This window comes from Cryptomeria japonica, chromosome 7 (genome assembly GCF_030272615.1).
Source record: "Cryptomeria japonica chromosome 7, Sugi_1.0, whole genome shotgun sequence".
In the NCBI taxonomy this organism is placed as follows: domain Eukaryota; kingdom Viridiplantae; phylum Streptophyta; class Pinopsida; order Cupressales; family Cupressaceae; genus Cryptomeria; species Cryptomeria japonica.
The window spans coordinates 507,502,609-507,524,358 of NC_081411.1; the positions used below are offsets into that span (position 1 = coordinate 507,502,609).

General features: G+C 34.2%; 1 protein-coding gene across 4 annotated transcripts in view; it reads left to right on the forward strand.

The window, feature by feature from the left end:
- The first annotated feature begins 11,836 nt into the window (after positions 1-11,836).
- The window catches only part of LOC131060156 (uncharacterized), a 223,472-nt gene continuing 213,558 nt past the window's right edge, over positions 11,837-21,750 (forward strand). For 2 of the 4 annotated variants that reach the window (XM_059209337.1, XM_057993274.2), the window contains exon 1: positions 11,837-12,918. In XM_059209337.1, the coding sequence (XP_059065320.1) occupies positions 12,079-12,918 (840 nt within the window). In that variant the 5' untranslated portion in view covers positions 11,837-12,078. The remainder of the gene's footprint in view (positions 12,919-21,750) is intronic. The other 2 variants (XM_057993276.2, XM_057993277.2) reach the window with 1 other exon arrangement.

The window sequence follows — 21,750 nt, forward strand, 5'->3', positions numbered from 1 at the left end:
GATGGAGACAAAAATGTAGTTCCAGTATACAAGTACTATCCATAGTTGACCTATAAATAGAGTTTGAATCACTTCCAAAGGCTCAATTATGATTTCTTTGAGTGTTGAAGTGCTCACTAGATCTAACCTTGGAAAAGAGTAGAGTCTTTGAGGAGGCTTGGAATACAATGAAAAAGTAAGGATGTCTTTATCTTCAATTCCCACTTTCACTTATATCAGAATTGGATGTTATGAAGGTGAACCATTCTTGCTACCTAGATACCAAAATGATGAGATCATTCTAATGGAGTTGAGTAGACAAATCATTATTTTCCATGGTCAGCAATCAAACAATTATAAAGCGGATTTCAAGTTTCCTCTTGAAATATTCCATTACTCAATGATGACATCTTACAAGGCAAAATAAATAGAAAATAAGATGCAATGCTTAAATATGAAAATATTCAAGAGGAGAGAAGACTTTGATTACCATGGAATGAAAGATAAACTGAAGAAGATCTACACCCATGTACACATGATCAAATATATCTTGTTGAACGCAAGATTGATGAGGATGTGAGAAGGTTGGACTATAGTTGGCTCACACTTGAGAAAATTGAAAATCTCGACCTAGCAGATATCCCTGATACCATAGAGGATTCCAATGATATATTGGATCCAAAATATGTTCAAAATAAAATTGTTGAAACTCCACTCCCCGAGATCTAGTGGTCACAAAGGAATCTGCATCTATCAGAGATTGGTTCCAATATGTTCGTGCTAATACTAATGTCTAGTTGCAAAAGAAAGGCATTAGATTGAAACATTCAAAATGGGATCTTCAGAGGACACTACAGGGCCTCCTAGGAAAAGGTTAGAGCTTAGAACTAAAAATAGAGAAGATTCTTCTACTCCCAAGATGGGTCAAAAGCTCAAGTTCACAGTGGGAAAAGAGAAGAAGGATAAGGATGAAGCACTTTCTCAGGTGCAAAAGAAAAACGATGTTGTGGAACTTGATGAGGAACATGAGCATGAGGAATATACGTAGGAAGTAGATCTTTCAGAATCTCCCATGGATATAGGAAAAGCATCTAACTCCGAGATGGTTGTTGAGGCCTCAACTCCTCTTGCCCCCTACAAGTGTGCAACATATTGTTTCTACTGCAGTTGTCTCTTCTTTACCTGAAAGTTTTGTTATATTGTTAACACCTTTGGTTACTACCATTTCCAATTTTGCTCCTATCATTTCTATCCATTCATTTACCTCAACCGAGTCAGTCTTGGATACACCTTAGGACAATGTGACACATATTTTTGGGTCTCTTTCCTCTTTTTCAAGTCTTTTAGAAGTAATTACCACCATGCTTGATGAAACATATTGATTTTGATAAGTTTATGTCTGATACTCTTCCAAGAACTTCAACCACAAAAATTCCTCCTGTTGTAATGACTCACTGAATCTATTGTAGGTACCTCTATCCCACAACAAACCATGCTAGTCCAAATTGTAGTAGCTTGTGTAGGAGCAACTTCTACTCTTCCTCCTTGATTATAGTCATCAATCCCAAAAAGAAAGAAGAAAGTTATCTCCCTAGATGACTTTGATTTTGGGCGATTGGCACCTCTTAAGCCAAAGGGAGTTAAGAAAGCAAAATTCCTCTCGAGGATTAAAGTTGACGAGTCAAGAAATAAGTATGCAAAAGTAGCAATTCCACCTCAAGGGAAATTGAGGGATGAAATTAAAGACACAATTTATTAAATAAGAAGGATTTACCTTGAAAAACAAACCCATGAGAGTGCCAAAGAGGATGTTTAGTCAACACTTGACTTATTAATCATGAGGTATGATAGGGACAAGGAGATCACAGATAGACTCAAGTTGCAGGTAGACCAACTTACTTTTGTAGTATATAAAATTAATCAGTCCTCCCAAATGATTGAACCTATTGGCTCCTCATTTGATGAAGAAGTTGTGGAAAAGGCAGAGAGAAATATGCTATATGAGAAAGCTATGGCGGAATGGGCAGACAAGATGTTGTCTCAAGGAACTCATCTTTTGAGTTCTACAACCAAATTGTTGAATAGCTTGGATACTATAAGATCTCAGTTAGATCAAACACTGGATCATTTGTAACAAAAGATATAGGTGCCAGAAAAGGACCTTGATGCTTGGATCAAGCTTGAGGATTTTGATCTAGATGTTAGTGAGGTCATTCCCTCTTTACAAATATATATTAAATAGTGGGAAGCTCTGGAATACAAAATGGATGTGTTTGAACAACTGGTCAAAAATCTTTAAAAGTCTCAAAAGGATTGCAATGAGAAAAGGCTTTATATCATTAATAAAGTCTCTAAGTTTCCATGTAAGATAGTTGATGAAGACCAGAAGATTTTGTCAATTGACACCATGATCCAAGAATTCATTCTATTAGTCAGCACAAAAATGGAGAAGGAGGATTTTTTAGCCCTTCTATTGATTTAACTAATATATTTCCAATTGATCATGGGTAATTTGGAATCTCTTCTAAATAAATACAAGAAAGGGTGTGTTAGCGTTGTTGATTTAGTCACTAGAGCTCATGCTAATGCTAGTCGCATCCATGGACGTGATGAATCACCCATTAAAGAAGCCCTCAACATGTTTGAGCAGTTTTCGAAGAAGAACTTCGATGAAGAGGAAGAAGTGTCAGTCAACACTTAGTATTTTCTTGTATTAGTTTTAGTGTTGCAATTTGCATTTTGTTTTTAACAGTTTACATGTCTACTTGTACATACGTAGTTTCATGTAAAGAAAGTAAAAATTCCTAAGATAAATAAGATTGTACTATGAATAAGTCAAGTTAGTTGTATATTTCCTATTTTTGCTCATGGTTCTTCTCTATATAAAGAAGAGGCCTCATTGTAAATAGTCATGTTGTGGCTAATGCATCGAAACTCTATTGGATTGGAGAGCTATCATAGACTTTGTGCTTATTGTGAAAATCTAAAATTCCATCAATAAGGAAAAAATGTGTTCTCCAATATTTGTCTCGGTAGAACTTTGTTGTATTTGGGAGTGTTCTCGTGTCATCCTTATCATACTATCTTTAAATATTGAATTGTGCATTATGAGAAGCTATTGGATTGAAAGGTATTAAAGGGAAGTATTATAGACTTTGTGCTATAATAGTTTATTGTGGATCAATTATCTATGCTTGGTAATTAGGTGTAGGCTTTGTGTTGTACCAAGTTATCTATTTAGAGTAGAAAGGATTGTGGTATATTTGTAAGACTTTGAGCTACTCATATATTGCAATAATAGTTTCAAGAATTAATAAGAGAAATACCATATAAGGCTTTGGGATTACAAAGGTCTTATTAGTTTATATATAGTTGCTAGTATTTCTTCACATTTTCCTTTTGATTAATTGGAAGTTATATAAGCTATTATTGCTTAAGTTAGTATCTTGTAATTAGTAATTTGTTGTAAAGGAGAAAATACACTCCGAAGAAAAAGAGTTGGATAAACACTTATTCTGAAAGAAGACAATAAATTGATTGTAACACTTTGTGAAATAGTTTAGTAGATAGAAGTTAAATAGATACTAATTGTCAAGTTGTAAGAAGGAGGCAAACTCCCCTTTGCGAGGAGAGATTAAATCTCATCAAACTGTGGCTAAAATCCACATTCTAGTTTACAAAATTTTCACCCAACACTTTGCAAGTTCATAAAAATTTTAAGTTTATAAACTTTACAAGTTCATAAACTCTTCAAAAAGCTATAAAGTTTCATGTATTGTAATGTTTACAAACTCATGAAATTTTTAAAATTGTGACATGGTTCTTCTAAGTGAAAAAAATAAAACATAGTGAAATGAAAGAATGAGAGAAAGAAAAACAAAGAGAAAAAGGTTATGAAATTCCAAGATTCATAAGGTTTATGAGTTCACGAACCTTGCAAAAATAATGATACAGGTTAAATCAATTTGGTGAAAAGTACAACAATGTCTCTAAATTTACCTTAGTGAGGAAAGTATGATAGGGATGAAGTAGAATGTGAAGGAATGAGACTATGACAAGAAAATAACAAGGAAACTTGTTAGATCCTCAAAGTTGTAAAGTTCACGAATTTGTAAAATTTGCAAAAGTGTGACATAGTTCAAACAAAGTAAAAACATTTGATAAATTCAAAATATTCCAAGTGATTTGACTTGGTTCATGATGACATCCACTCCCCAATCCCTATATTTTATGACTTCCTAGGATCCTACTTTCTCCATTTCTTACTTTCCTCCTTTTCCATTGTTGGGTTGTAAGCCCATGGGAGAACTTTGGACCTTGGCACCAAGTCCTTGATGCCAAGTCCATCCAAGTGCTAGTTCTCACTTAGACCTTTTTTTCAACTCCCTTGTTTGTGGTCTCTCTTGAGACCCAAACCCCAACTATAACACTACACTTTCTTTGAATCCTAGTTTCAACTTTCATCTCAACCATTGGTTCTTTCCATCATTCCTTTAGTCTTGATGCCAAGTCTATCTTTTATCCTGCACTCCACAATACTCCCATTATTGGCCCATGATACCTCTTTAAACTTGATCTCCATGAGCTCCTCTCTCCCACTTCCTCATGTCTTACTCCCCATTTTATTTCTATGCTAGAACCCCAACCCTCTTCAATAATGTTATTAGGTCCCTTTGGGCCCGAAACTTTGCTAGGCATTTTTTCAACTAGGATTTGTAATTGAAATTTTTCACCTACTCTGTCTATTTCTAGGATGTATCTTATTTACTATTATCAATCACATGCACCTTTTCTAGGCCCATTTATGCAAATGTTGTGGGTATTTTCTAAAACAATATATTTTAAATATAATCACCATTATTGTAAAGGACATTAGTAGATCCTAGAGAAACATTCTTCCACATATTTAAGGTACATTCAAGCATAATTAATCATTATTTAAGGTGTGACTTCAAGAAGGAGAAGCACCCAAGAGATATGGGGTTCTCTACAATGTATCCATTAGTTAATGCTAATTGAATAAGTTGAGAAATACAACTTCAGAGATCCCAAGAACACCTGCAAGCAAAATACCAGTCACAAGAGAAGAATGGAGGCCAAAAAACAATAATGGCTCCGAAGAAAAATATTATCATTCAAAGAGGGAATCAATTTTAATGAACAAGTACAATACAATCCTTATAAAAGGATATTAGCAACCGTAAAGGTGTGCAACCCTAAATATGTGCAACCCTAAAGAAACCCTAAAGGGATAATGTGTATTAAATAATTAGAATAATTATTAAATACCTATAATATTATTAAATGCCTAAGTTTAGCTTAAGCATAGAGTATAATAGACTAATAATTAAATAAATAATTATTAGCTGATACAAGATAACTCTAACACCCCCCCTTAAGAGGAACTTAGGGAGTAGCTAAAAAAAACTAAATGCATGAAGCAAAAAATGCAATTACATGATGAAGGCAAATTTGGGTCCTGACAACAAGGCCTGATGAGGTACCCAATCACAACCAAATGTCTATGAACCAGAGAAATAGAGAAAACCATGCGGGAAAAAATGCCTCCAAAAAGAGATGGAAAAAGCAAGTGAAGGACTGAAGAAGCCTCCAAACAAGAATGTTCCAAAAAGATAGGAACAAGAGAAGAGCAGAAGAATCATCGAAGCGTGAAGAACCTGCAAACATTGTCGAAGAATAACTGTCAATCTAAAGAACCTCCATTGAAATAGAATATGATTAGGTAGAGAAGAATGCAATTTGCATGAGTGCCCTCAAATAACACAACTCGAATCAGATGGTAAACAAAGGCAAACAACTGCACTCGAAGATACAGATGGCAAAAACACCAAAGTCTGAAGAGCTGATCAATCAAAGATGGAAGGTTGCCTCCAAATAAAGGAATGAAAGAGTTTACTCCAATGAACCAAGGAAGCATTAGAACCAACAACCAACATGAGAAACCCACCCATAATGATGACAAGGGAGAGGTGACAGGTACACTGAAACTGAATGCCAAGAAAAAATGCATGACGAAGAACCAAGAACATCGAGAGTGCAACAAAAAGTACAAACACATATAAAGGCTAGTGTCGTGGAAGGAACACTCACTTGACACACATCATGAGGCTAATGTCGTGGAAGGAACACTCACTTGACAAAGGTAGATGGCAAACAAGGCAAACATCAAACCCCCCATGGCACTTTATAATGTAGTGCATGTACAATAAGGCACAAGTGCATAGTGGCACTTTATCTCAGTGCGTTTGCATAAAGAAAATGCTTACAAAAAATGTCTACAGTGATCAAAAGAGACATAAGGTTGGAAATACAGAAAGAACAGGCAAATACGAGACATCCTACTCAAAGAAAAAGAGATTCCAGGACCTGAAACATCCAAGATATTCACTAAAGTGCTAAAAAGAAAAAAACTTAATAAAATGTACTTGGAGCAAAATCTGAAAATAAAACTCATATGACTAGAAAGTGCACAAACAAGCTTTTCAATGATAATTTTTTTTCAAAAAACGGAGTTCGGATGCTCAAGTTATGTCTCTAGGAGTGCAAAAAGGAACTTGTGGCTTTGATAGAAAAAAAAACCATCAAAAAAGAAAAATCAGAAGATCAAACCTCCAAATTTGAAGAGAGCTCGAAAAGAGCTTTTCGACGATATAAAGTTTTTGAAAAAGCGCCTCCGTATGACCAAGTTACGACCAAAATAAAAAGACCCCTCCTTTAGGGCATAAAGAGGGTAAACAATAAATAAAAAATTAACAAATTTTTTTGATGCATTTGCAGGTACAACCATACAAATTTTTGTGCCTCGTAAAGCATGCCAATGAAAAAATCATGGCCCAGATGCCCTTGTCACTGAAATAGGTCGAATTATATATCAAAATGACTAGAAACGCCCTTCAGAAGCCAACAATGAGGTCTTTTTTGGGCCCAAATTGCTCTAATTTTTTTAAATGATTTTTCAGACGAATTTCTTGAAATTCGTGCCAAAAAAGGCAAAACAAAAAAAAAGAGTCCAGAACCCAAATTTGTCGAAATTTGATAAATTTTATATGGAAATGGGGGGTTTTGGGGAGTTTTGAGCTCAACAGTGAGGCCCATTTGAGCCCAAAATGATCAGAAAGAAAATAGGTACTCGAGATCCAATAAAAAAGCTCTGAAAAAAACTGAAACCCTAACCTCCAAAAATCTTCTGAAGAATTCAAGAACAAGTAGCAACAGATGTAGGCTTTGATACCATGAAGAAGTTGAGAAATACAACTTCACAGATCCCAAGAAGACCTGCAAGCAAAATACCTGTCACAAGAGAAGAATGGAGGCAAAAACACAAAAATGGCTTTGAATAAAAAGATTATCATACAAAGAGGGAATCAATTTAATGAACAAGTACGATACAATCCTTATAAATGGATATTAGCAACCCTAAAGGTGTGCAACCCTAAATATGTGCAACCCTAAAGAAACCCTAAAGGGATAACGTGTATTTAATAATTAGAATAATTATTAAATACCTATAATATTATTAAATGCCTAAGTTTAGCTTAAGCGTAGAGTATAATAGACTAATAATTAAATAAATAATTATTAGCTAATACAAGATAACTCTAAAACTAATTTTAATGCTCCTTTGTGGTTGGTGACAATGTACTTTAGGTCCAAATTTTTATTTATAAATTGATGGAAAAATACAGACTGATCATCTACAAAGATAAAAAGAGAAAATCATTCAAAGGAAGTCCCAAGGTTTCAAGTTCAAGTTCTAGGTGTCAAATTTTTGGCATTGTATTGGATGTTGGTTTACTCAGATTTTGTAACAAATTCCTTGTAACCTTTGAAGAAAAAATATTAAGTGTAGATTCAACCTTGATTGAGCATCTCTAGGTGTAGTGTGTTCATTTATAGATGTATTTGTGATTAATTGATTAGTTAGAAGATTGTAAGATATTCATAATACTTTTGTGAAGTATCTTTTCAAAATAATGAAGGGAATATTCATGTTATTTGTGGATTACTAAGTGTTTCTCATTTAATAATCTACAATTCCAAACATCGTTTTGAGCACATGTGTGGTACCTAGTTTGCTTATGTGTTTTAAATGATAGTATTTTTGTGGGACCTTCATTTAATTCACAGGGGCTTCACTAGCTAGGCAATGTTATATCACATGCATTCATATTGGTGGGTTTAATATCCCAAAAACGAGGGTACAATTTATTGTCTATCAATGAAAATAGGGGGGTTTTTAATTTGGGCTATGAAAAAATGCAATATCTAGTGATAACAAGAGGTCTTTTAATTGGGGTTGTGTATTGGGAGGGGGTGAACAAAATGGAGTTTAGGGCAATATTTTTTGAAAATAGGGGGATTCTTAGTATGCCATGAACGCATGTGCTATAACCCAAGTTCACTTAGTGAAGCCCCCGTGATTTAGTTATCAAATTTGGTTTTTATTATTGCATATTTTGAGTAGATTCGATAAATTTGTGCCCATCTAGATATAGGAACCAATTTGTTGTTTTCTGCTTATTTCATCACCTCGATACACCAAAATAAACTAAACATTACAATGATTTTTAGTTTGTGTTGTTTCTAGTACTTTACTTCTTGTATGTGTTAGAGTGCATAACAATAATAGAGGTTATATTATACATATTCTTAAACATTCCCATGGTAAGCCTTATTCTGTTTAAGGTGCTTGATCTTGCATAATCAAACTAGCACATATATGCATTGTGAAAATTGAAATAAAGGTATACTATGCAACATAGATGGTTTGTGGCAAGTAAGTGATTTGTTATTTCATTTAGTTGTAGCATCTGCTCCCTTGACCTAATAAAGACAAAAGTGAAGGAGGTCCTACCCACCTCATTAATTGATCCTAAATTGCTTGAACTTGATCATAATTGTGGGGTCTTGTTCCCAAACTTGACACCCTTGACATGTGGGAAAATATTTATCTTTAGCAATTTGGGACATATAACTTTGATCACCGACACATTGAATGCAATTTTTGGTTGTATTTTTCTTGTAAGAGTTTTTCTAGAGTAAATTGTAAGTCTTTTATGTTGTTATTCTACTAAAATTTGTTTAGGTTTAATTTTACTTTCATAATTTATTTTTAGATTAGTGTGAATCTAATATAGTTTCTTTCTAGTCACTAATTTTTGTAGAGAAAGGGATTTGGTCCACCCCTACATTTGCAATATAATGAACCACCTAAGCTACTTTTCCCCTAAAATGATGACAAAATATTATCTTATCAAAATGACAACACAAAATATGATCTTCTTCACCAATAGTATTCAATCTCCAATCCTTGAAAGGTTATTGCACAAACCATTTATCATCACAAGGGAGTCTCCTTCAATTTCAAAACATTTTAAACCTATTTGTTGGAGTAATTTTGGGACAATTATCTAATTATTTAGGTCCTTTAATTGCTTTTTCACTTAAGCTAAACTTTGGCACTTTATTTAGATCTAGGTGTTATGCTTTTTTATTTTGAGTTCACTTAGAGGCACTTCTAGTTAGCTTTTTTAGCTTGTAGTTGAGCTTAATTTAGCTCCTACTTTGCATTGCTTTAGTTCATCTGATTTTAAGATTAGGGTATCTTTTGCTCTCTATAAAGCAAGTCATTCATTCATTGTAATTGTACCCCCAATATTATGCACCTTCAATATGAAATCTTCAATTATTTTGTACATTGTACAAAATTCTCTGGGTGATATAGAGCATACAATCTTTGCTTGATCTCTTTTGTGTGATAGGTATATTTCTTGTAGATGATTCTTGGTTCTTGTGGTTGATCATCAACTTCTACACTATTGAACCACAAATCTTTAAGTTTTCAATGATTGCAAAAACTTCCACTTCATTATTAGTCTTATTTCCCATAAAAAAAGAATTTTGATGAGGAGTTCATTAGGGGATTAGAATACTAGTCCTATACTTTAATGCCTCAAGTTACCTCTAATAGAACCATAAAAAAACATTTTTGCAAATATCACATTTAAGAAAGGTACAATTGGTAAAAGTATGATTTGATGCATTAATGATTTCCTATTAATATGGAATGCTCCTTACAGTTATATTATATGAATTCATATATTGAATTTATCAAAATTGTAAAGAAAAATAAATAAATTTTAGATTACATACAAATATATTGCTAATAAATTAAACATGCAATAATAAATAAAATATCTTAAATTACAAAGTTAAGGCTGAAAATGCACACATAAATGGATTTGGAAACAAAAATAAATAATAAAATAAACATGTACATTAAGATCTAGAAGAATGGAGATAGAAATATCATCACAAATAGTGCAAATACCTATAATTTGATGTCAAATTTGTAATGAGCATTTTAAATAATGCAATGTTGTATTGTATAATTAGAGTTTTAGGAGTAGTAGGATAAAGGTATAGTAACATGAATGATTTGGAAAGTTGTAAAATCTAGATACAAATCCTTTTGTGCATTAATAGTGATAATTGAGATAATGAAACATTGATAAATTAGTGAAAATTTCAATAGATGCCAGATAAAATGTGATGGTGAAATGATGTAGGGACACTCCTTTTTAATACTTAACACACAATTTAAATACTTTTAGCATGATAAATGATGCACAATGACTAGTTGAAAGTGGGCCACCTAAATCCAATTTTAAAATTTAAATTTAAAAAGATAAAAGTTTAATTTCATGATGTGTAATTGAACTAGGCTTAATATTATATAGTTTCATGCTAAAAAGAGGAATGCCAAAGAAGAAGAAGAATAACATTTAACATCCACAAGGCTAAAAATGGCATATGAGACAATCAATGTTGCCATTTTGTCCTTAATGTCTTTGAAGACATCACACTTCATAATAAAGCATTCTTATGACTCCATTGTCCCAAATAGCAAAAAATTAAAAAGATAAAAGTTTAATTTCATGATGTGTAATTGAACTAGGCTTAATATTAGAGAGTTTCATGCTAAAAAGAGGAATGCCGAAGAAGAAGAAGAATAACATTTAACATCCACAAGGATAAAAATGGCATATGAGACAATTAATGTTGCCATTTTTGTCCCTAATGTCTTTGAAGGCATCACACTTCATAATAAAGCATTCTTATGACTCCATTGTCCCAAATAGCAAAAAAATATACATCCTTTCTTCTCATGCTTCTTTAGGTCTTTTCCACTATCTTATTTCACATTGGAGTTGATGAGAGTTAGTTCTTAATTGAGCAATCAAAATCTTAGCTCTCTATGCAATACTAGCAACTACACACACTTTTTAATGATAGTTGCATGTGGGATTGAACTCTTGAAAATAATATTACTTCTCTCCCTAGTACTTTACTCCATATTTATTTGCGAAACTTAACCATAATAAAAATCTTTCTTTCTTTGCTATTCATAGAGCATGCATTCAAGTTTTCCATTTACTCATCCATTTGTTGTTTTGCTTCATCCTAGTCTTCTTCTTTCATTTTTGTTATCATAAAAAGAAACCTCAAGTCATCTACCAACTTTCAATTGTTCAATTATTTTTAAATACCTTATGAGATGCACCATAGCAATTGCCAAAAGAAGAGTTGTCCCTGATCCAATCAGCATTAATCTCATAAGAAACTAAACTTTTTATTTTAAACTTACATATGACTAAGTACTTTTAAATTTTTTCAATTTTATTTCCACTTTGAATCTTGCTAGTAGCCCATAATTCAGAACAATAGAATACCGGCAGAAAAACTAAAAGTCAACAAAAATATCTGAATAACTTTCCAATCTCATGCATTTATTTAAGAAACATATAAAACTTCCTAACTTTTCAAAATTCTCTTTTTTCTGCAGCTCTCCCAACTAAACTTATTAAAATGATAAGTTATGACTTCCAAGCATGCTACCTTCGAACTAGAATTTATGATGGAGGACGGCGGTAAGCACTTGCATCCATTCCAGATACATATTATGTTTAAGCTAATAATGGCACAAATTATCCGCACACTATTGGTACCTAAGCGGGGTATGTAAAGGGCGCGGAAAACATGTGCTGAGCTGTGTAGGCCAGTTCCAATCGAGGTGGAATGGGAATGATTTGGAAGCTCTCCTCCTTTCCTCAGCTGTGTGGGGTTGCAGGGGGCATGGGGAACGCTTATCGAGCTTGCAGGCTTCAGCAATCCGACCCTTTAAATAATTTGGAACAGAGAAAACACATAAATGTAACACGCGGTTGTAAAATGATGGAGAATCAAGAGGTATCAAAGGATTATAGAGCAGGAAAAATCCATGCACAACGGTCAGTAGTAGATGCATTTTTACAGGGAAATGTTAACTATAACAATTCACCACAGGGAGGTTGGAATGGAAAAGATACTCAAACAAAAGTAAGTAAATTAGATGAGAGTACAAGGATGGATGAGAATTCCGGGCAGGTTTCTAAAATTAAATCGGAGGACAGTCGAAAAGAGGCTGAGTTAATTACTTCCTTTGAGAGGCAACAAAAGCGAGAGGGCTATTCGGACAGGAAATCTGGAATTCAATTCCCCAGAGGCGGGAGTGGGAATAGCCAAAATGAGATGCCTTTGGGCGAGGATGGTTCCCAAGAGAGAGCTAGTTATGTGAAAAGTGGCACACATGATAAGCAAAGCTCTAAAGGTGACTATCTTGATCTAGCTAGGCAGTCCAGTATTGCTGATATGATTGCAAGGGATTCTTTAGCAGATGATGGGGTTTCTATCGAAAGTAAGTTATCTGAAGGTGAAGCTGAGCTTTCTGACGAGAGTCTCATAATAAATTCTGATAGGGAGTTAGCCTTTAGGAAGCAGGCAGTGAAGAGATCAAGCGTAATTGCCAAACAAGTAATCAGCAAGACATCTGCACTTACCATGGGATTTGTTTCTCAGCTTTGGGTGGACGCGAACTCTGTAAGTGCTTACGTGTTGTATTGGCAATACAACTGCATCATATTTTAAGCATATTATACTAGAAAAGGAAAAACCTTATATATTGATTCATACAAGCATTTAGATAAAATTGCATAGAAGATTTTGAATCAGCGCTTCATATAACTATCAGAGCCATTATGACGCAGAGCAGGGTTCAGAAATCCATTTCAATTGCCCTTGCAAATTTCAAGTCCCTAACTTTGGTGGTTCCACACTCAAACTCTCATTTCTCCTAGTAGCCCTCCCGAAGGTACAATAGGGCACAATTTCCCAACCAAGATCCATCCCAACAACCTAAGACCAGTTTTGAGTACCCTTTTGGGAGTTTAACAACATATCAAAATTGAGATATGGTTATTTTAGAAGAGACGGCTCAAATCTTGACTACTACGTAGTGGATTAGGCCTAATTAGAGCAACAATTCGTGTATTTTGACCATAACTTTCAAACCAGAACTGATTTAGAAGATATAAGACCACTTTTGGATACCCATTTAGGCTTGACATAACATATGTCAATATGGAATAGGGTTCCTTTGGAAAGAATGTTTCAAAATTGGTCTGTCCTAGTTCCAAATAGGCCTAATTAGACTTGCTTTCACACCAAGGTTTTTAATCTCCAGGCTTCCAATCTTTAAACCAAGTCACCAAACATGTCAAATTGGGTCTGCCCAAACATTTACAATCCCTACCAACCAATTCTCAAGAGCTTTTTATTAAACTCTAACACCTAAGCATCATATTTGCCTAAAAAGATGAGTTTAATCAACTAGGGCATCAACCAAATTACCCAAATCTCCACTCCCTGCTCCTGCAACTCTAAGAATCTTAAAGTACATGCTAACACAGACCATTCCACCAGTTTACAAGGGTTTTCACCGGTGGAATGGTGATTTACACATTTTTCTTTAGCACTGTTTTCCCTATGGAGGGTTTGAACATGCCTGAAGCAAAAATGCAATAACTCGCTCAAATGTTAACGAAATTGAGTGCTACCAGAAGCAAATGAAAGCTAACTCAATTTAATTTCATCCTCAATCACTGCCCCAGCATTATCTATTTATACAAAAATGTGACAAGCAAAGAAACAGGACTGTTATACCTAGATTTGCAGGGAAACAGAGATTTTATTTCTTCTTTCTTACAAAACGCCCAACCCTCTACTTGGGTTGGCCATGCAAAGTTATACCAACATTTTCCATCAGTTTCTAACTGCCTTTTTGCATTCCAACCATCCAACTTTCAATGTGACTCTTCAAATTCCACAAATTTGCACTTTGTGGCAATTTTTACAATATTTTGCAAAAGTGACAATACTTTGCAACTTGACTCACCAATCCACCTAATGACCTAATATTGACTCAAACACACATGACATGGTCTTAAATGACCTTATTACATCATATTTAGACTCGACAACACAAAAATCTTATCCTTAAACCAAAATTGCACAACTTAACTAGATGCCCCTGCACCACATTATCATGGTCAAAAAGGATGAGTTACGATTGCAGAAAATATCTCTTTAAATAGATATTACTTGTGGAGATCAAAATATAAAAGTAGTTAAATGAAGTAGTCATCATCCCAATTAAATAATTTTAACTGTTAATTCACCTAAGTGATTGCCATTTCCCTGATTATTAGGTCATTTTTATAGAATGGATAAAAGGTCTACATAAATGGCTTAACCACAGCCCTTTATGTATATCCAAAATTTGGGAAAGTTTGGTAATTTCAATTGTCTATCTTAAACTGGTTTTATATTATTGGTTCTCCGGGGTTAAGACTTTAGCATCTTAAATGCAAATGTGGTTTTGGGATTTAAAAGAAAGTTCTTCCAATGTTGAACTGACAATGCTAATCTGCTTGTATCCAGAAAAGCCATCCATAAATGGATAAATCTCATGGCCAACCACTTCTTTAGTATAGAATCTATAAATGGAATGGGAATGGATCCTTGATAATGATTGCTTTCAGGCTTGTAAAATTAATGCTGTTCATATTTTCTCTGATTTTTTCTTCAAGCTGATTAATATTAGGGACAGCCATTTGCTCTTTTCTATTTTTAAAGATTACACCTACACAGAGTAACTTATCAATCCCTTCTTGGACTTTCACAGCATAAATATAGTTCATTTTGTATGCTTTCCTTCACAATGATTGTGCTTTTGGTACTAAAGGGATTCTATGTACACATCTTAGGTGGTACACCCTTTAAATCCTTGTACATCTAGAAATTGTAATACATAAATATTTGGGATGCTGCAACTTTCTACATGGATCCTAGTCATTCCCAATCATGATTAGGGTGGATCTTCTTTTGGTCCTGTTGTGACCTTTTTCACACATCGCTCCATTGCAAATGGGGACCCCTTGTTTTTGCTTTTTAGGGTTTTGCTTTGGCGTCGCAACTGCTAATCACCGATCTTTTTACAATGAGGGGTTAGAGTTTTTGAGAATACATCCCAAGTCAAGTTGCGAAATCATGCTTAGAATCATGTATGAATGCTGTCAAAGTGCTTGGAAGGTCTGAAGGATGAGGATCGCAATTGCTTTGGGTTCATTTTTGACAACTTTCTATTTTTAGAATTTTTTGTTTTTTTTTGCTTTTTTTGCTTTTTTGAAAGTGGCATATGGGTTTTGTTCCTTGGGTTATTTCATTACTGCCCATGTTGTCGAAATTTGAAAATCTTGTCTCTAGGTATAAAAAGCAGGACTTCGAAATTTTTGCTTTTTTCTGAGATTAGGGTTTTGTTCTTTAGGTCATATCAGTCTTGCCCATGTCTTTAGATTCGAATTTTTTTGCTTCTAAGTATAAAAAGCAAGGGTTTTAAATTTTTGCTTTTTTCCGAGATTAGGGTTTTGATCTTCATGCCAAATTATTACTACCCATGTTCTCAGATTTTGAAAATTATGTCTTTAAGGGTAAAAAGAAAAATGCAAACCCTAATTAGGGTTTTGTTCCAGAAGATTAGCCATATTATTAGTGCCCATGTTCATAGATTTTGAAAATGAGGTCTCCAAGTGCAAAAAGCAGAGTGGAAACCCTAATTAGGGTTTTGTTCCAGATGAATCAGCATGGTATCAACATGGCATGGACACTGTTGATCAAGTATAGAAGAAGAGTTTGGGTATGGCACATTGAAATTTCGCCTAAGTTGGAGAAGTAAAAACGGCAGATGCTTAGACAAGCTTGTCAAGGCTCAAAGTCAAACAAATGGAATGGCAGATGATTAGTGAAATTCGCCTAAGGATGTCAAGTATGGAAGATGTTTAGGTAGGATCAATGTCCGCCAGAGCTTAATAAAGTTGTCCAAGACTCAGTCTGGCTCACCTTATGATCAAGTAAAATTGTTTGACAGATGGTAAACTCCTACCAATGTTTAATTAACTCTTGGCAAGAGTTAGTTAAACTCCTACTTGATATTAGACCATGTTGGAAGAAAAAAAAAAAAAATAATAAATAAACTGAGGCATGGAAGTGTAAAGCAAGTTGAAAAATAAATTTGTCACATAAAAAAATTAAAATTATTTTTCAAAATTAAGATTATTTTCAAGGATTATTTTTCAACAATTAGAATTATTTCAAAAAAAAACTTCAAGAATTTTGGAAATTAAAAGAAAGTTTTAGAAGATTCCTTGATAAAGATGAATTTGAGAGATAAAATAAAACTTTCCATTTTGGAAAAATTAAAACAAAAAAAAACCTACGTTACCTCGAGTTTTTGGGACGGGGACGGCAGGATGTGTTTCTGGGACGACAATTTTTTTTGCCAAATTTGGGGACAGCGGGGGACGGCAAAGGGGACGGCTATATAAAATATATATTAAAATTCTAAATGTTCATATGAAAACATGGATAAAGCATGCATATATACATTATATTCATATGAAAACATGGATATAGCATGTGTATGATACCATGAAAAGTAAAAAACATTTTAGAATGTAAATTCTGAACATACAACATTGTTAATACTCAATAGACAATATGCAATGCCAATTATGCATTCATAAATCAGAATTTCAATTCATTCACATTGTCAATATGCATATCATAATAGATATTAAAGAAATAACATACAAAATGTCAAAATGCCCAAAGGCTACACTGCTGCCATATAGTTTTTATTTTATAACTTATAGAACTTGTGCATTAAATTATTAATATTTTATTATTTTCAATTTTGATTTCTTATTTATAGTTATTAATTTTATAATTTATAAATTATTATTTATTAATTTTAAATTTTTAACAATTTGTCAATTTAATATTTTATATTTATTATATGAATTAATTTTAAACGTTTGATATAAAATTATGAATTAAATTAATAAATTTTTATAAATTTAAAATTTAATTAATGTTATCTTTTAATTTTTTTTATTTTTAATAACAATTTGAATTAATAAGGGGCCTGTATTAGATATTTTTTTAAAAAAATTGAAAATTCTTTTTTTATTTTTAAAATTTTTAAGGGGACTATATGGGGGACATCTGACTGTCCCCGGGATGGATTGGGAACGTCCGAGCCGTCCCTTGGACATACAAACGTCCCCCAGAGCTAGGGCAGGCATCCCCCCGTTTCGGGGGCTTCCCCTCAAAATGCATGACAATTTGGGGACGGGGGGAAACGTCCCCTAGTTGTTCCCAAGTCCCTGAAATGTCCCTGGGACTGGGACGAGGGTTTTCAGGGCGGGGACACATCCTCGGGTAATGTAGAAAAAAACACACACAAAAAAAAATAATTAAAAAACAAAAATAAAACTTCTAAATTTAAAAATCCTAGACTCTATATATTTTCAACCAACTCATTTTCACAATTCATTATTCAGGTTGAGAATTTGGAGAGCAATTGAGAAGAAGTTTTCTCTCAAAATTTGTGAATTTTGGAGAGATTTTCTGGAAGTGAATTCTTCTAAGTGTTAGAAATCAAGAAATTAAGTGCTTTTTTCGATTTTAAGACATAATTTCAGAGTTGAAGGTAAATTTCAGTCATAAAGAAGACCTAAAATCTGAATTTCACTGAATTTTCTTACCTTTCTGTCTTATTCTATCAATTTATTGATCAATTCCTTCACTTTCAATTTGCTTTTTCGCAGAAATTTAACCTTTTAATAGGCTGCAAGTGAAATTTTCAGAAAAGAGGATTAAAAATCATAATTAAAATCTGAAAGTAATATTAAATTTTCATGTGTTTTTGCAGGTTAAGCCAGCAAAGTACTAATGAAGTTCGCTAGCCATAAAGAAAAGCATGATGGAAATTGATCAGAATATGTCGATCAAACTTCTTCCAAATCCGCCATGATGAAGACAAATTAAGGTTGGCAAGAGGTTTTCAAACTTCACCCAGCTAAGGAAAATATGAAGAAGATCACGACAAAGAGCAAACACAAATTGACAAAGCCTTTGTCATGTTTGCCATGTCTAAGAACTATCCAAGTCCACCTTGAACATGTCCGACAATCTTCCAAGGCCACCTTGGCATGGAGTCTTCCAAGTTGGCGTGACAAGGAGAAGATGAATTCCTTCCAAGCATGATCAAAGTTCGCCTAGGCAAGTAAAATTGTTAGACACATGGTAAACTCCTACCGTTGGTTAATTAACTCTTGGAAAGAGTTAGTCAAACTCCTACATGAGGTCAAGCAAGCAAAATTAAGTTGAAAATAAACTAAGGCATGGACGAGGTCAAGAAAGTTGGAAGGTGATTGTCCAAAGTTCGTCCAAGGCAACAAAGCATGAGCACATGGGAAAGTCTTTTGCCAATTCTGCCTAGACATGTTCAAATTCTCATCCAAATCCACCTTCCAAGTTGGCAATGAACATGTGAAGACAACATCCAAGTTCGCCAAAGTTGGAGCATAAGCCTATGTCCAGAATTTGCCAAGGATGAGCAAAGTAAGCAGCTTCTAAACATTATAGAACTTGATTAGATTATTAGACTTCAGACAGAGACAACAAAATTCGCATGGAGATAGGAAACAAAGCATTCTAAAAAGTTGAAGGAAGCACTCAATAAGTTCGACATGTTCAAGACTCATCCAAGTGCATCATAGACATCGAATTAAAAGATAGCAGATTGGAAGTTTGATGAGCACAAAGACAAAGTAATATGTCTTAGCATATTCCAATTCGCCTACAAAGAAGAACATCTCTTGTCTTCTAAGTCTGCCTGAGAAGGAATGACTAATGATCTTCCAATAACAAATCATTCATGTCCAAGATTCAAGAAAGTCCGCCCTACCAGGATTAAGGAAGAATGTTATCCAAATTCGCTGAGGAATAAAGCAAAACAAATTGTCTAAACTTCCAAGCAATCAGGTTGGATAATAAAAAGAGAAGGCTTGGAGAATGATCTTCCAAGCACATGACATGGAAAGAATAAATAAAGCCTAGTGATCAAACCTCCAAATCTGATCCATGAAGATAGGGCAATCCAAGTTTGCCTTGGAAGGAAAAGATTAGCCAAGGTTTGTCCAATAAAATAAGACACAAACTGAAACTTGTCCAAGGATGTGTAAATTCCGCCTTGCCAAGAGGAAATTTGCTAAGCAAGCATAAGGATGGCATGTATTCTTTCAAGATCGACATAAATAAAGATCAAGGAAAATTGGAAAACAAATTGTTTGATCATATTTCCAAATCTGCCAAAGACAATAAGGCTCATGACTGTCCAAACTTTTCCAAATCCACCAAACACAAGGAGATGATTGTCCAAACTGTTTCCAAGGCATAAAACAGATTAAGGCAAATTGAAGGATGATTGTCCAAGAACATTCCAAGTCCAAGGGCAAACAAATTGACACGAAGCATGCCAAGGCATGGAAGAAAGATTAAAACATAAACAAAGGTTGGTTGGACTTCATCCAAGTCTGCCATGCCAGGAAGAAATAAATTTGACAAGACAAGCACATGAATCAAATTCTTCTCCAAATTCAAGGCACCGGAAAGAGTCTCCAGGCATCAAGAAAGAAAAGTCTTTAGACTTGGCGAAAGTATGGAAAGAAATTCTAGATTTCTTGAAAGATTGCATTTCTAAAGAGTCAAATACAAGCTCCCATGCGCAACATAAATTGGTGGCAAGAAGAGTATTCCAGACAAATTTCCATACTTAGGCAAAGTTTTCGGCACAAATTGGGGAATTCAAGTCAACATGTCCAAGTTCATTGAACACACTACCTCTCAGCAGAAGAAGGGGGTGCAATCCTAAAAAATAGCATCTTGTGCCACTTGTCTCTCATCCGACGGATATTTGACCTATTTTGGGAAACTTTGATTATGGTTAGGTTGTTTTAATCTCAGCCGTTAATTGGAAACCAATCCTGGCCATTGAATTGTAATTGGGGAGCGTATAAATTGAGCTCACCCCTCATTTGTAAATCATGGGAGCATGTTGCAAAACATGTTGAGATAAGCAATTGTTGCTTAGGATTGCCAAAATAATAAGTAATACATTGTTCGAATTGATGGTGATTATTTCCCTTATTTTGGAGTTTGCATGGTTCTTATCCCTCATCATAGTTTAGATTTTATTTCATGTATGTTAGATGAATGAAGGATTTGATAGTTTAGATTGGTGAAAATTTTTGCTCATACTTTTGTTGGATGGATGATTTTCATTCAATGTGTAAAGTTAGCCCGAGCTTTTGATGTGGATGCTTAACTTCTACTTTGAGTAATATTGTTCAATTGTTGGTATCATTCATAGGTGTGAAAATCTTGAGCACAACCTTAGAAGATTGCACATGCTTTGCGTAGTTGTCCTAAGTGTGGCAAAACAAAGTGTTGTTATTAGTTTCACCCAGTCTTTACCGTCTCCTGAATTCTTAGGAATAGATTAGAATTTCTAAATCTTATCCCCTTTTCAGTTTTCTTGAAGTCCACAGTCCAAAACCCAAAAATGATAAATCTCCATTGTGAATTGAACACGCCAAGCGTAAGTCCCTTTGTGTATTATCAGATTATCACAATGCCCATTGAGCTTATCCGCATGTCAAGGCCTGACAAAAGAAACCTTGCAATCGCCATATGATATTAGCATAAGCGGTGATTTTTCAAGAGAGGATAGAGTGTCTTGGATATTTTATTCTAATGTTTGGTAGATGATAAAACATACACCAACAAGTCCCGAATTTACCTTGATGGAGGGAGGCTCCTTATATTTTATATCCTTGATGCTTCTAAATTGATGTCTAGGCTTTTCATGTAGCTTTGTTGCATCCATTTGATACTATGTGAACTTTGGAAAGCAAGTTAGACGTGAGAATGATGGTCCCATAGGGCTTGTCATCATGGGTCTTTTATAGTCATCACATTTCAATTCCTCACCTTATTCCATCTTCACAATCTCAACAAAGTTTCAACCAGGTCAGAACTCGTTCTAATCTTCCATTTGCCAATGGAAAATATCCGTAAGTAAGTTTCATCCTTAAAGCAATGTTTATAACTCCAAGACCGTTTATCAATGGACTTTGTTGAATCTCAATTTTCAGCTACCAATTGTTCTTCATCAAAGTCCAAATCTGATGAGGCTTCTTCCTCACTCATTGCCTGGTCCTTCAAATCTATATTGTATTTCTAGCCTTCAGTTTTATTAGATGATAAATTCTTTTTCCAGTTATGGTTGACTTTGGCTGCTATTAATCAGACTCCATCCAATAATGCATCATAGGCCTTTTTGTCAACGAGATGAGTATACAATTTTATATAAGGGGTTTGTGTGCCAATAGTTGTGTTTTAAGCCATAAGGACTCGCAATACCTTTATATCACACTGATTTGCTCCCACCAGCTGGAAGGTTAGCGGCTA